At 46.5% G+C, this 13,932-nt stretch overlaps 1 protein-coding gene across 4 annotated transcripts in view; it reads left to right on the top strand.

Annotated features, from left to right (window-relative positions):
* Window positions 1-13,932, top strand: part of KCNQ4 (potassium voltage-gated channel subfamily Q member 4) — a 95,904-nt gene that overhangs the window by 76,316 nt on the left and 5,656 nt on the right. For 2 of the 4 annotated variants that reach the window (XM_083751718.1, XM_083751719.1), the window contains exons 9-12: window positions 2,836-2,991; window positions 11,987-12,204; window positions 12,826-12,928; window positions 13,681-13,812. In XM_083751718.1, coding sequence (XP_083607844.1) covers window positions 2,836-2,991; window positions 11,987-12,204; window positions 12,826-12,928; window positions 13,681-13,812 — 609 coding nt within the window. Of the gene's footprint in view, window positions 1-2,835; window positions 2,992-4,805; window positions 4,851-6,004; window positions 6,062-11,986; window positions 12,205-12,825; window positions 12,929-13,680; window positions 13,813-13,932 lie in introns of all 4 variants that reach the window. The other 2 variants (XM_083751716.1, XM_083751717.1) reach the window with 2 other exon arrangements.

The raw sequence follows: 13,932 nt of genomic DNA, 5'->3' as shown, positions 1-13,932 counted from the left end.
TTTTGTGTCACTGACTTTCTGTCATTCATCCAGTGTTGAGTAGCTGGTGTTGGATAGATCCAAATCGGGGGGGGGGGGGGGGTTTCTTATGTTAACTTAAGGTGAGTTTATATGGCGAATTAATTTGGGGGAAATGTTGCCACGCAGCAAGAATCCACTGTTCTTTTTCTGTTCAGTCTATGCGCTAGTCAGATGTCTGTCATTAGGATGGGAAGGGAGAGCACAGAGGGCCTGAACATTGCAGGCACTCGGGTTGAAAGGACAATGTCTCTCCCTCTCTTCCTGTGCAACACTCTTTTGCTTCCATAGTAGTGAATGACAGCCATTCTGTTGCACAGGAGAGGAAAGAAACAGGTGCCCTCAGGAGTGTGGTGATATGACTTTTAAAGGTGAGGCAGTGGCTTATGCCTCCCGTGCTGTTGTTTTCCCTGGAGCCAGTGGAGGAGTGAAACAGAACATCTGCTGGCTGGGGATTGGGTGCAGATCTCACACCCTCATCACAACGCATCACACTTCCATCACAGTTCCATCCCCTCTCCCTGACCTTCCCATCTCAATCAATGTCGGGACTTTGTTTGCAAAGACTTCTGTGGAGACTGGGAGGTGCGGTGCGGATGTTGGAGGAGACCCTTGGTCTTTACATGCTGATATATATACAGTGGTACCTCAGGTTACATACGCTTCAGGTTACATATGCTTCAGGTTACAGACTCCGATAACCCAGAAATAGTACCTTGGGTTAAGAACTTTGCTTCAGGATGAGAACAGAAATCGTGCTCTGGTGGCGCAGGCCCCATTAGCTAAAGTGGTGCTTCAGGTTAAGAACAGTTTCAGGTTAAGAACGGACCTCCGGAATGAATTAAGTACTTAACCCGAGGTACCACTGTACTCACATATACATATATACATGAATATGCACTGGTGGGGTTGGACATACGACACTGGCCTTTACTGAACCAGACTTGTTAATCCTTCTCATTAAGTTCTGCCTCATTTGACAGGCTCTTCAGGGTCTCAAGTAGGGAGCTATAGCAACCCATAGTAGAAGTCATATGACAACCCAGCCCAGCAAGTTTGCACCACAGAATCATGGAATGATTCTGGAATGAGTTGGAAGTGAGACAAAGGGTTGTCCAGTCCAACCCCCTGCAATGCAGTTGTCAGATGATTGATTCTGCAAAGTATAGATAATGACTTCCATACTTACCTTTATATGGCCTGATTCCACGGCTGGTTTCAGAAAACATCTTCAGTGGTGCACACCCTGTCGCAGAGGCAGCCAAACCTTTGGGGCCAGTAAGCACATCTGGAATTTTGAGAAAGTGTCGTGGGTGCCTGCCTCCTAATGGCTGCTGCCGGGGTGTGGCAGAACACAGAATTGCTGCCACAGCTACAATAGCAGGAGAAAAACAGGGCTACAAAGCAGCCCCCCCTCCCAGAATCCCCCTCAAGTCAGTGGGAAAAATGGCATGTGTATCAAGTGCCTCCACGTTCATTCACAGAAAGAAGCTCTTTGCATTTCTCAGAACAGATGGGAAGATGGATATCCAGCCCTAGCGTCCCGTGGATTGCAGGCATGTTTCAAGGGGGCAGGTCCAACGTAAGAGGGCCTGAATCAGTGAAAGCAGGAACCAACCGGGAAAAACTATCAGTCGTTCATGCATTGTCGATTTTTGAGGGGATATTTTCTGAGAGCTTTCGTGAACACCATAAGAAGCGTTACATTGGTGCCGGTGTCTACAACTTGGGCAATCTCTGCTGTAGCCAGATGAAAATAGAGCACTCTAAAGAGCAAGGTGCTGCAAGTTCCTGTTTTGTTTGCCTGCTATTTTGTTCTTATTTATTTATTTATTTATTTATTTATTTATTTATTTATTTATATCTATCAAAAGATTTCTACATTGCTTTTCATTTACCAAAAAGAATGCCACAGTGGTTTGCACAATAATAAGGCATAACAGTATCCAATAAAAATTAGTAAGCAGTAAAATTGTCACAGTCACCAAAGTCTACTAATAATATGAAGGGCTGGGGTAGCCAGCAACCCCCAGGGGCTAGTCAGTTGTTTTGTTGTACAACTCTCAGCATCTCGTCCCATTGGCCAGCCTGACTGAGAGTGATGGGAACTCAAGACCATTGTTTCTCAACCTTGGGTCCCCAGTTGTTTTTGGAGTACAGTTCTCACCATCCTAGACCACTGGTCTTGCTAGCTAGGGATGATGGGAGTTGTAGTCCCAAAACAGCTGGAGAACCAAGGTTGGGAGACACAGCTCTGGACCATAAGATCCTCAGGTCACCATGTTGCTACTCTTGGTCTGGATGAACAGGCATGTCTTCCATCAGCAGCGAAAGCACCCCGCAGCTGAGGCATAACTTGCTTTGACAATCCAGTAGCTTTGTATGCAGTTCACTCTGCTGCCATCGGAAGGTTAGAGACGGATATTTTGTTGTGTCCAGTAATTTCAATGTGTTTTTAAGCTGTGTGCAGAACCAAGCAGTTTATAAGGTTCAGGTCCAACTATGAAGCCTCACCACTGCAAGGTTTTGACCAGTCATTCGAAGGCAAAATACCAAAGCCGAACATCTGTAACCCCCCAGTTCAACAAACCCACCTTGGCCAATTCACACCTCGGAGAGACCAACTCAAACAACTGAAAGAATTATGGGTTACCCCCCCATCTTTATTCCCCCCTTCAATTTCTGCATGTTATATTGATATTATTATTATTATTATTATTATTATTATTATTATTATTATTATTATTATTATTATTTTCTTTCTCCCCTTTTCAAAGCATTTAATTTCTCCATGTTTTTATTTGGACCCACCCCTAGAGAACTGGTCCTTATGTTTGACCACTTGCACCGAGCTCGCAACGGGGCGCTCAGGAACTCTGAGGTGAGGAAATTCCCCGATGGAGCTCCACCACCGTATCACTCCTTCACCTCTGGCCTGAAAACCATCCATCCTCCATTTTGCTCGGGGGAAAGGTAGGGTCAAAGCCTCTTCCATGCCTGTGGTGTGTCCCCTCTGTCTGTCTGGTGTGTTGGCTCTTTCTCACTCTGCTGCTGCTGCCTTCTGGTATAACATCTGACAGACGTTGAACTGGCTTCCTTCCAGTCTGCAATGGCCCTTTGACTTGAATGCACCACCAGTCCTTGTTCTTGGCCTCCCCCTTCTGACTGGAGTCTGCCGCTACATCTTGCCTATTCTAATTAATCATTTTGAGCAAGTGCATTTTCTATAGAGAACTTCGGTGTTTGTAAATGATAGCTGTCACCATCCTGGCCTTTTGGTGTGGATTGTAAGATTTTGCTAACAGTGGGAATCTAGCTTTCTTTCAGATTTTAGTGCCCACCTCAGAACCCAGAGAACCAAAGTTTTTAGGATATGTTTCTTGCTGCTGTGATTGTAGGGCAGAATGAATAGACGATGGAGAATTTGTTTCTGAAGACTTGGAGGTTAGGATTGGGCTTCTTTATTCTGCTCTCCAGTAGTTACAAAGAGGTTTAGAGAATAAGCAACACAAGCTACTTCCTCTCTCTCTCATCCATGTGATCAGGAAATCTGCTCTGAATCAAAGGGGTGGCTGCAGTGGCATAGCGTGGGTTACCTGTGTCTGGGTTAAGGAAAGTATCCTCAGCACTGCCTGCCAATAGGCTGAAATGAAGGGTCAATAGCTTGGCAACCTGTCCGATTTGCAGCTGCAGTGCCCCATGAGTGTCAAGCACAGCTGAGAGTGGGACGGGGATTGGTCGGGAGTGGGTGACTTTCTAAAGCCTGGGCAGAGGGCACCCTAGCAACCAGCTGCTGCCCAAATCCACTCCCCAGTCCATCCATGTGAACATAGGGAGATTTTCTGTGTGAGGGGGAGGACACAATATTTTTCATTTTTCATTACTACTTTCTTTTTCTTTTGAAATTTTGCACCCCTAAGAACTTTGTGCCCAGGGCAACCATCCCATGGCCCATGGGTGGCAGAGAGTGACAAGAGGGGGAAGATCTGCAAGGCAGAAGGTATGGTGATCTATGCACATGGTGACCGGATCAGAGATAGAGACTTTAAAAAGACATATATTTTATTGGTTTTTAACAACTATAATAAAACCTGTAGGTTTTTACATGCCTACATCACACACATATAAGAAGGAGGATTAAGCAGAGGCACTGCAAAATAACTGAATTATCTGAGACATAGCCTCTCCCAGAGCAAGCATGAGTGGCTGGAGGTCTGACATTGACATCACTTCTATTTACATGGCTGTTGAACGGGAACCAGAACTTGTTATACGGATCATGTATAGTTTGGCCTCTGACAGCTCTTCTGTGTTGTGTTAGATATGGCAGTTGGGTCCATATTTGTAAGAGGAGGGACAAGGGACTTCTGCTTTAGGAGCAGAAAGCTGTTTATAGAACCCATAAACACTGATGAGGGTTTGGCAGGTTGTGGGGATGGAAGGTGGGAAGCAGAGACTACAAAGTTTGTGCTTCACGGTGCTGAAAATCCATTGTGTTTGTTCCTTCATAACAGACAGGCAGCAAATATTTCTTGAGGCTAAAAAAATAAAATCTGCTAGCCCTCAGCAGGGCAGATTTGTCGCTGGATGCAACCAACTGGATTGTCTTGACTATGTAAAGGCCTGTGTTGCTGGGCCGGATAGTTTCCCCCCTCAAGTCTCCTTTGCAGTCCCTACCTCATTTCATCATCTTTTTCTCTCTCTCCTCCTCTTTACCTCCCTCCACTCGTCCTCCTCGTCCTTCCTCCACCTTCCCATCTTCACCATTCCCCATTCATTCCTGGAAGCTGGAAAGAAGAGGAAGCTCCACCCCACAAGTGTTTACGCCTAAGGTAACCTTTCCCTCAAAGCTGCTGTGTGCTTTTATTCCCCCTCAAAAGAGAGACCACAGGACGGTAGGTTTTCTTCCAGAAGTATGGACGATCTGCAGCTGCTGCTTGGGGAGAGGCCATCAAAGCCAAATAAACCTTGAGTGTGTATTTGTGAATGTGTGTGTGTGTGGGGGGTATCGGGAAAGAAGCCAGTACATTGTTACCACAGAGACATTGCCCGCATGCTTTTTAGGCTCTAAAGCAGGTGGTGATCTCCTGCTGGTCTCCTAGCAACTTCATCACTGACCATTGGCCATGCTGATTAGGGCTGATGGGAACTGAGAATCCATCAACATCTGGAGGGCACCGCAAATGATCAATGACCCCTGGATCATATCCAGGCCTAAGAGGGGAGCCATTTGCCAGTCCCAGAAACAGAGAAATGGATAAGCAACACCTCAAAAAATGGGATTTGATAGCAGGCCACATTAGGGTCATGGGGACTCAGCCCATTGCCCTCAATTATTTCTCCCAAGCAGTCTTCCAAAAAGTTGGTTGCTGACACAACTGCATTGTTTTGATGCTACTGCACAGCTGGCTGTTCCAGTGTTCCAATGAATGCATGTCTCAGAATCACGATCGCAGAGAGGCATCTTCCAGTTTCCCCAGGAATGCCTCTGTCATTTGCTTCTCTTGTGCAAAGTTTCAAGTACGCACCTTGCCATGTGGAGGCAGAGAGCGAAAAGTGAGAGAGAATGCGTGCACCAAAACTTCCTGCACAAAAACTGGTTATTTGCTGCCCCCCATTTCTCTGAAATGTGCTTATCCTTTTTAAACCAGAAGTTTTTCCAACAGGTGTTTTTTTTATTAAATATAATAATGGATTGCTTCCTGAAGGGGTCCACTAAATTGCCCCATGCCTGCTCATTTGAATTAGGACCAAAAACTTATGGATAAGAGTTAAATATTCAGTCACATTTGTCATTGAACGATTCGTTCTGCAGGGGGCGCTGTATGCACACAAGCATCCATTATTGCCAGCCTCAGCAAGGCATTTTCCCTCTGGGATCATCCTTCTAACTTCCCTTCTGCTGCCCCCCTTACTAACTTTTTGCCTCCTCCTCCTCCCACCTTTCCCCTTTTGTTGTTTTCTTTCTTTCTTTCCATTTCTCTAGCCAGATCTTTAGTAGTAAAAGGAATTTCTTTCGGATTCACACCGGCTGGAAACAGAGGTACCGAGGCTTTGGATCTGCTACCCAAGAGATGTTTTGGGGTTGAATTGGATTTTAATGGTCGTTGCATTGTTTTGTCCTGTGTTGGTTTTTTCCTTTCCTTTAGAAAAAAGATGGCATGCCGCCCCAATGTGCAATGGAGATGTGCATGGGGGGTAACCCTCTGAATCTTGCTATGAAGTCCTTTCTTGGTGGGAGATATGTTTGCTCTCCTGCAACCAGATAATCGGTCTCCAGTGCAGCTTAAAAGGAGAGTCCATTAATGCGTTTCAGCTGGAACCATAGAAAAAGGAGAGAGAACTATTCAATGTCCCCCAAACTCCTTTTAGAATGGTTCCTTTTCCTAGTCTTCTAAACTTTTCTACTTCCTTTCCTGTTGGGTTGGGATTTGACCTGTCTGAACAGAAGGCAGTTGATGGACCAAAAATTGATCAAATGTTTATGTGACGTGGATTTTATCAGGACAGTGTTACAGAGGGAATCACCCATGGTTCAAAAAGGTACTACTCCCAAGTCCCCCAGAGGCTCAAGGGGTGGAGACTCAGCAGCCAAGGGGGTGGAGTGTGTTTGGGGCAGAAGATGGTAGTGATGGCTCAGGCTGGGGCCTCTTGAACAGGGCCTAGAGCTAATAGCAGAACCTCTCATCAAGCTAAACTCAACATAGATTACCCTCTTTATTTCTGGCCAAACAACTTGATACTTTACTCCTCTTCGCAGCAAGGACAGTGAGGAGGGGGTTCAACCCCAGACCAACGCAAATCATGAGGGCCACCAACCCTGCTAGAATTCAGTTTTATAGAGTGCTGATCTCACCGAGGTCCCTCCCACCTGTAGAGAATGCAGTGGGCTCACATGAGAGACATCACTGTTGGACAAGCTGTATTGCTGGGACAATGACTTTCTCCTCCACGAATTCTCCGTTCCAAGGAAGGGGAGCGTGCAGCCCTCAAGATGCTTCTGGGCTGCAGCTCCAATCAGCCTCAGTCAGAACGGCTGTTGGCTGAAGATGATGGATGCTGTACTTTAGAGATTTCTTTAGTGACTGAATGTGGCCACTAGACAGAGTTGGTCCATGTGGCTTCAAGTCAGGAAGTTCCTGTTCTCAAATGAGATTGCGTTGTGAGCAGGGAGTCCTGCTTCCACTGCTATCAGATGGCCCCCATGAAGCAGTAAGGAAGATAGACTTCTGCTTCCATCAGTGCTCAGCTGGTCAGAAGAATCTCTGCCCCTTCCCTTTTGCAACAGCTCACTTATTGTCTCTTTTTAGAAGGCAAGGGAAGAAGAAGAAAAAGCTCAGTTATATGAAGCCCAGTTTGGTGGTGGAGCTTGTAGGCTTTATTAAGCCCCCTGCCCTACGTCCCTCACTTCATAATCTGAGCACTGCCAAAAATTAATAGGAGGAAAGTGGGATTTTCCCAATTTTTTCTTATAGCAACTCTAAGAAAGCTGTGCTGGAGATCTGCTTGCCTGTAGGTGCTTGATGACAAAGTGGGTTTGGAATAACTCTTGGGGCCAGTAGTGACTTTGTGGATTCTTTCTCTCTCTCTCTCTCTCTCTCTCTCTCTCTCTCTCTCTCTCACCCACACACCACATCATTTCAGGGGAAGTGGTTCCATTAGCACGGTGATGCCACCACTTTTCATGGGCATCTGGATTCCATTATGAGCACTTGCTTCTGTGTCTGTGTGCCATGCCCACATCTGCAGGGACGCAGAGAGTCTTCAGAGTCCACAGCTCACTCTGTAGGATTTCTGCTCAATTAAACCTCAAAAGGATCGCATTCAAAGCTCACTTACTGACCCCACACCCCAAGACTTTCCTAGGTGTGCATCCATGGAATTAAAAGTTGGTGGTTGTCCTGGATGGGCTCAATCAGTTTTCACCCACAGGAAGAATTTAGTCTGGCAGAATATGCTACACAAGGGCTGGCCCTGAAGTTATTCCTATCATGTTTTTAGTTGAGATGCATGGGGGAAAGGTGGAGCAGGCGAGGGGGCCAAGGATGTTGACGACTGCCCCATCAGTGCAACCCAAGGAACAAGGCTGACAAATAATTTCTGTCCTGGTGGCAGTTATTGTGTGCCAAGGAACCCTGGCTTGAAAGTCAATTGGCATTATCCCTTGGCAAGAATCTCGGACAAGCGTTTCCAGAACAACAGCTTGATCACAATTACTGATCATAGGAAGCTGCCTTATATTCAGTCAGACCACTGGTCCATCTAGCTCAGTATTGTCTACAGTGAGTGACAGCAGTTCTCTAGGGTTTCAGGCCAGGTCCTGCCTAGCCCTACTTGGAGATGCTGCTGGGGTTTGCACCTGGGACCTGCATGCACAGCATGTGCTCTGCCACTGAGCTATGGCCATGGATGTGTGCAGAAATAATTTTTGTCGGGGGAAGTCTGTGACACTTGCATGAGTATGTGTACAGTAAAACAAATAAATGCATTTAGGATTCAGGGGGGCAAATGCCCTCCCCCAAAATGGACACCTGTGGCTATGGCCCTACCCTCAGCCCAGCAGTGTAGAGCTGCAAGGAATGCTGGGGGCACAGAAAGGGTGAATTCTCAGTTCTTGGAGGGCAGACCCAGGTGCGCTACAAAAAATTTAGGCAGCAATTCCCATTGGTCCCAGCCAGCATGGGTTGTGCTGGCTGGAGCTGATGGGAAGTGCAGCCCAAAAGCATCTGGAGGGTACCTGGTTGTGGAAAGCTGCTCTCAGGTGATGTTGAGGACTAGGAGGAGGCCTGTGATCTGTGTTTTGCATGAACTGAGGGTGCACTTCAGTAGACTCCCCTGCAGTGCATCAGTGGCTTCTACTGAAATCCAGCCAATGTGGAAAGTGGTGTCTCCAGTTAAAAGACCGAAAACACCTGCCTGGAAGGATTGATGGCAGAAGTTACCCAGAGCAGATGCAACATTCTCCCCCCATCCCACCCCAATTCAGAAGGCCCCTTGGGGCTTGAAGGTGGCCAAGAGATGGTTAGTCTCAGGGTTCATCCACCCTTTTGTTTGTGCTGCAATTTCCAGAAAAATTCAGGGAGGAGAAGACTATGGGTGGCTGCTAACCATGATGGCGATTCTCTGTCTCCATGGTCAGAGGCAGCAATGCTTCTGAATAATTTTTTTGGGAAACTGCAGGAAGGGAGAGTTGCTCTTGCACTCAAGTGCTGCTTCTGGGTTCCCCACAGGCGTCTGGTTGGCCACTGCGAGTACAGGACGCAGGGCTAGACGATCCAGCGGGCTCTTGTTATGTTCTTATTTATTGTACTTCTGCCAGACACGTTTTGCCCATTCACTCTTATTTTAATGTTGAAGGCTAACAATGCTTTGTTGTACCTGGGTGGCAGAATGCCTTCCAGAGTAGCTTACAAGTGAGATCAAGAAACTTAACATTTCTCTTGACTTTTGTTTGTTTGTTTGTTTTAAGGAAGGTTGATAAGACCCAAATGTAGAATCCTCTGCTGTTAAATTTGCCTTTGTGTGGATCTTATGCCAAATGGCGACTTCTGGTCCTTGCACCTTGGGTGTGGGGCTCCCCTTGCGTAGCCTCCAGACATCTTAGAAAGGGTTATCCAATGTGGTCTGTGCTACATATTGTTTGTTCCATCTCTGGATTACTCAGTGGTAGCAATTCTTTCAATGCTGGATCTTCATAAAAATCCTGTGGGTCAGTGCTAGTGATGTCTCCAAAATTTGTATTTCTGGGACTTGGAAATACTTCAGGAGTTCATAATGCTCAACTGAAATATGGGGTGAGCATTATAACCCCTGAGGTTGTTGCTGTTTTATAGGTCAGAACCAGCACTTTGAATTTGGCTCTGGGACAGATTTGCTGCCCTCTTCCTCGCACTGTCAGCTTTGCTTGGGTTGGAGGCCTCAGCTTCCTACCAAGGGAGATGTTCTTGGCCATTTAGCCAGAACATCAGCCGAAAGACTTATTTATTTTAGCTAGCTCCCATGTACTCCCCCAAAACCTCTGGAGTATCCAAACTTCTCCTTTCCAGGCCTCCTTTTTCTGGCGGTGTCTTTCAATATCTCTTTATCAGTTGGTCATTTTAATGCTTCATATTTTTGTTTCTTTCTTTTTCAGCCCTTACCGTAAGTACCTCAGTAGCATCTGGACCATGAATAGCGTTTTGTGGCATGACTTGATTTTGTCCTTTTCCTTCTCTCCCCTCACCTATTTCTTTGTTAACAACAACAAAACAACTGTCAGTGGTCAGGATTGGGTGCACTATACATATATAGTGCACAAATGTATATATATTTGTGTGTGTGTGTGTGTGTCTGCACTAAGGTAACTCAAATTCTACAGCAAGCTGGATTCTGCAATCTTATGTCTGTTAAATATATATGCATGAACTCTCTTACTTTGCATCATTTATTCTGGTTCTTCTAGTTGGAAGGAGGGGTCAGGAGCTGTTCAGGGTACTGAAACTCCACCCCTAATCCTTGCAAATCTCAACCAGAATTCAACAAAACTTGCCCACACACTTTCATGTTGTTGTTAGCAATGATAAAGACTAGAATCCTTTAAAAAAAAAGTTGACGTTCTCAGACAGTCTTAATCCCTAAGTCACTTTCGCATTTTTAGGGGAGGTTGTGTGGAATTGCAGCTCTGATTTATGATATGCCTGTCCCCACATCCTAGAGAGTGCCCTTACTAAGCACAGAGGGGAAACTGTTCCCTCTCCCTTTTCATGTAGATCCCCCCCCCCTCTCCTGCATAGCTAGGATGTCCTTCCCTGCCCTGATGCCCTCCAGAGATTTTGCCCTACAAAATCAGCCCCAGAGATTGGTGGGGCAATGGAGGAGAGTTGTATCCAAAAACATTTGAAGGACACCAGGGAAAGGTTGAGCTAAGGAGTGGATTTAGCTTTGATACTACTGGTTGAAGCAGTTGAAAGAGTTGTCACTGCCTTACTTAAGAACCAGTCATTTAGTCTTTTCTTTTCACTTCCACAAGCAGCAGAAAATAAAGCCATCCTTGTGGAAGGGAAGAAGTCGAAATCATTTGTAAATGTGTTAAAAAATAAAAGACACCCATTAATTGCAAAACAAAATGACCAAAAAAAAAATATCACCACAGTTTCTACTGCTATTTGTATGCTAGCTAGGACCACCTTCTTATTCTGGATTAACTAATCCAGGCTAAAATGCATCAATTGGGGCACAACATGCATGCCTTTGAACCACCGTGTCACACTTACATTCCTGATTGGGTAGGGAATCTGTGGCCCTCCAGATGTTGGACTCCAGCCCCAGCCAACATGGCCCAAAGTCAGGGATGATGGGAGTTGTAGTCCGGCAACACCTGGAGGGCCACAGGTTCTCCAGCCCTGTTTTGGATTAGTCATATTGCAATCCTATCATATCTACTCAGAAGTGAGTGACACTGAGTTCAGTGGGGCTTATTCCCAGAAAAATATTACAAGATTGTGTTGTATGAGGGGCTGGTGGACACACAGCATATTTTGACCAGTTATTGGTCTTCGCTGATGCCTTACTTCTAGAATTTGGTTTGTGAGCAAACAGAAATTCACTTGAGTTGGGGGGAGATGCCACACGCTAAATAAGAACCTCTGAGTCTCAGTGTGGGTAGAGTAGCCATTTATTCAGGTTCTGAGTTCAAGACCTTGGGAAATGCCCTGTCTTTAGCCTGCTGTGATCAGGCTATTCTTTGTACCAATATTTCCTCTTGGATTCTGACATACATCTAGAGTTGGTGTAGGATGTCAGAACCATTGAGTCAGCTCCAGTCAGCTCCCTCCTGGAAGTAGTCAGCAGGTCCACCAGGGACCAGAGTGCAATGCGCCACATCTCTCTATCTCATTCTTTCTAGCGCCCCCTTTAGGTTGCTGCTTGCATCCTCCCCAGCTCAAGAGCCCCTCCTAATTTCTCCGTTCCTCCCCTGAATCCTTTGCAGCAATAAAATGGGCATCAAGGACCGCATCCGCCTGAACAATTCCCAGAGGCAGGGCAGCCGGGGGAAGCAGCATCTGGTCCCACCTCTCCGCCGCTCTCCCAGCACCGAGAATGTCAACGAGGCCATCAGCCCCACCAAGGTGCAGAAGAGCTGGAGCTTCAACGACAGGACAAGATTCCGGGCCTCATTGAGGCTGAAGCCCCGGACACCTGTAGAGGGTAGGTCTTGGGAGCATCTGCAGTTTGGGGTTGTGAAGGGGTTCTGGGGTGGGGAGAGAAGGTTGCAGTGTGCTTCTCTTTAGGGGGTGCTCCTCAAGATGCCTGCAGAAGGAAGAGTTCTAGGCAGCTTGAGGAAGTGAGCCAAGCCGCATGCTACTACGAAAGGAAGGAAGAAAGAAATTAAAACATCATGGGGTCATTAATCAATCTGAACCTGCTAGGGGAATTTCATTCCGGTTCTAAATATGATATTGATAGTATGCAAAAGCAACCACCAACTGTCTTGTTCCTGCCCTTCAATCTTCACAACTTTTATTGGGATGCAAGCTTATACTATTGAGCAATTGTTGTGTGCCTGTGTGTTTGCACACACCAGGATAAACAAAATCAGAGCAAAAAGGGGAAAACACACACGGGGGGGGGGGGCGTTGATGGTAGGGAGAAGCAATTATTGTGCAAATGAACTGATGGAGGGTGGAGACAAATCAAGAGGAAAGTGGAGGGAAATTTCTGCAAATGGTGGGCTCTGCACAGAGGTTTCTGCCTTCCTTAAACTGACTAAGAAGGCAGGAATGCCAGGCAAGACACTCTCCTCCCATGAAGCCCTGTTTCTGCTCACAGTTGATGGACCTGCAGAGGAAAGCAGTGAGGAGAAGGCCTATCAGTGTGACTTGACTTTTGAGGACATCATGCCTGCCGTGAAGATGCTCATCAGGGCAGTGAGGTGAGCCCTGTGGGGCAAGTGCTCTTGGTTCAGGCCCCTGGGGGCCTTTGTCTTGTGTTATTTGGCAAGTGTGGCTCTGGGTACCCCTTTCCTCCTTCCATCCATCCTCTCTGATGGATTGATGCCTTGCTTTTGATGAGACAACTTGAACTTTGAGATGTGGGTGGCTGGGTAGTTGACTTTAGGTAGTTGACTTCCCATTGCTACACCTGTCCGAATGAGGGCATAGGTGGCAAATACCCAAGTTTTACAGATTGTTCCCCTTTCTGGGCTCAGAGCCCAGTACTGCAAGGATAACATCAAAGCAAGCCAATTAGCTTATATCAAAGCAAACAAATATAAACATATATGACAACATCTACCAATTAATTCTGGGGTTATCTTGACTACCAAGGTGGTGTTAGCAAAACTTCCGGGACACTTTGCCTTTGGTTCAACACACCTGGTTGGTGAGAACAGGATGCTCTGGCTAGCTAATCCTTTGGCTTGATCCCGTGCACCTTTTCTAAAGTTCTTACTGGGCTACATGGACCAGTGGTAATGGAAATGGGTTGGAGCATCTACTTTGCATGGATGAGGTCCCACTACCTGGTATGGATGGACAAATCTTCTGTCTGCAGCCCTAGAAAGGTGCTACTTGACAGAGCAGACTATGTTAGATAGACCAGTAGTCCATCTCTCTGTAGGGCAGCTTTCATCAAATTATAAGGCTGCCTTTCCCTCAAGCCTTCTGGATTCTTACATTTTTGCAGAATCCTCAAGTTCCTGGTGGCCAAGAGGAAGTTCAAGGAGACATTGCGTCCGTATGACGTCAAGGATGTCATTGAGCAGTACTCAGCTGGTCACCTGGACATGCTTGGCAGGATCAAAAGTCTCCAGACCCGGTAAGTGGAGCTGCCAGTGCCTGCTTGGACTATAGTTTCTCTTGTAGGAAACCCACTTTCACCCAGAACCTGCCTCCCTCCTTTCCTCCTCCCCCCCCCCCCAGTGTTGTTGAACTACAA

The sequence above is a fragment of the Podarcis gaigeae genome (genome assembly GCF_964106915.1).
Source record: "Podarcis gaigeae genome assembly, chromosome: 8".
Taxonomy (NCBI): Eukaryota; Metazoa; Chordata; class Lepidosauria; order Squamata; family Lacertidae; genus Podarcis; species Podarcis gaigeae.
This window is presented reverse-complemented; position numbering and strand designations above follow the sequence as displayed.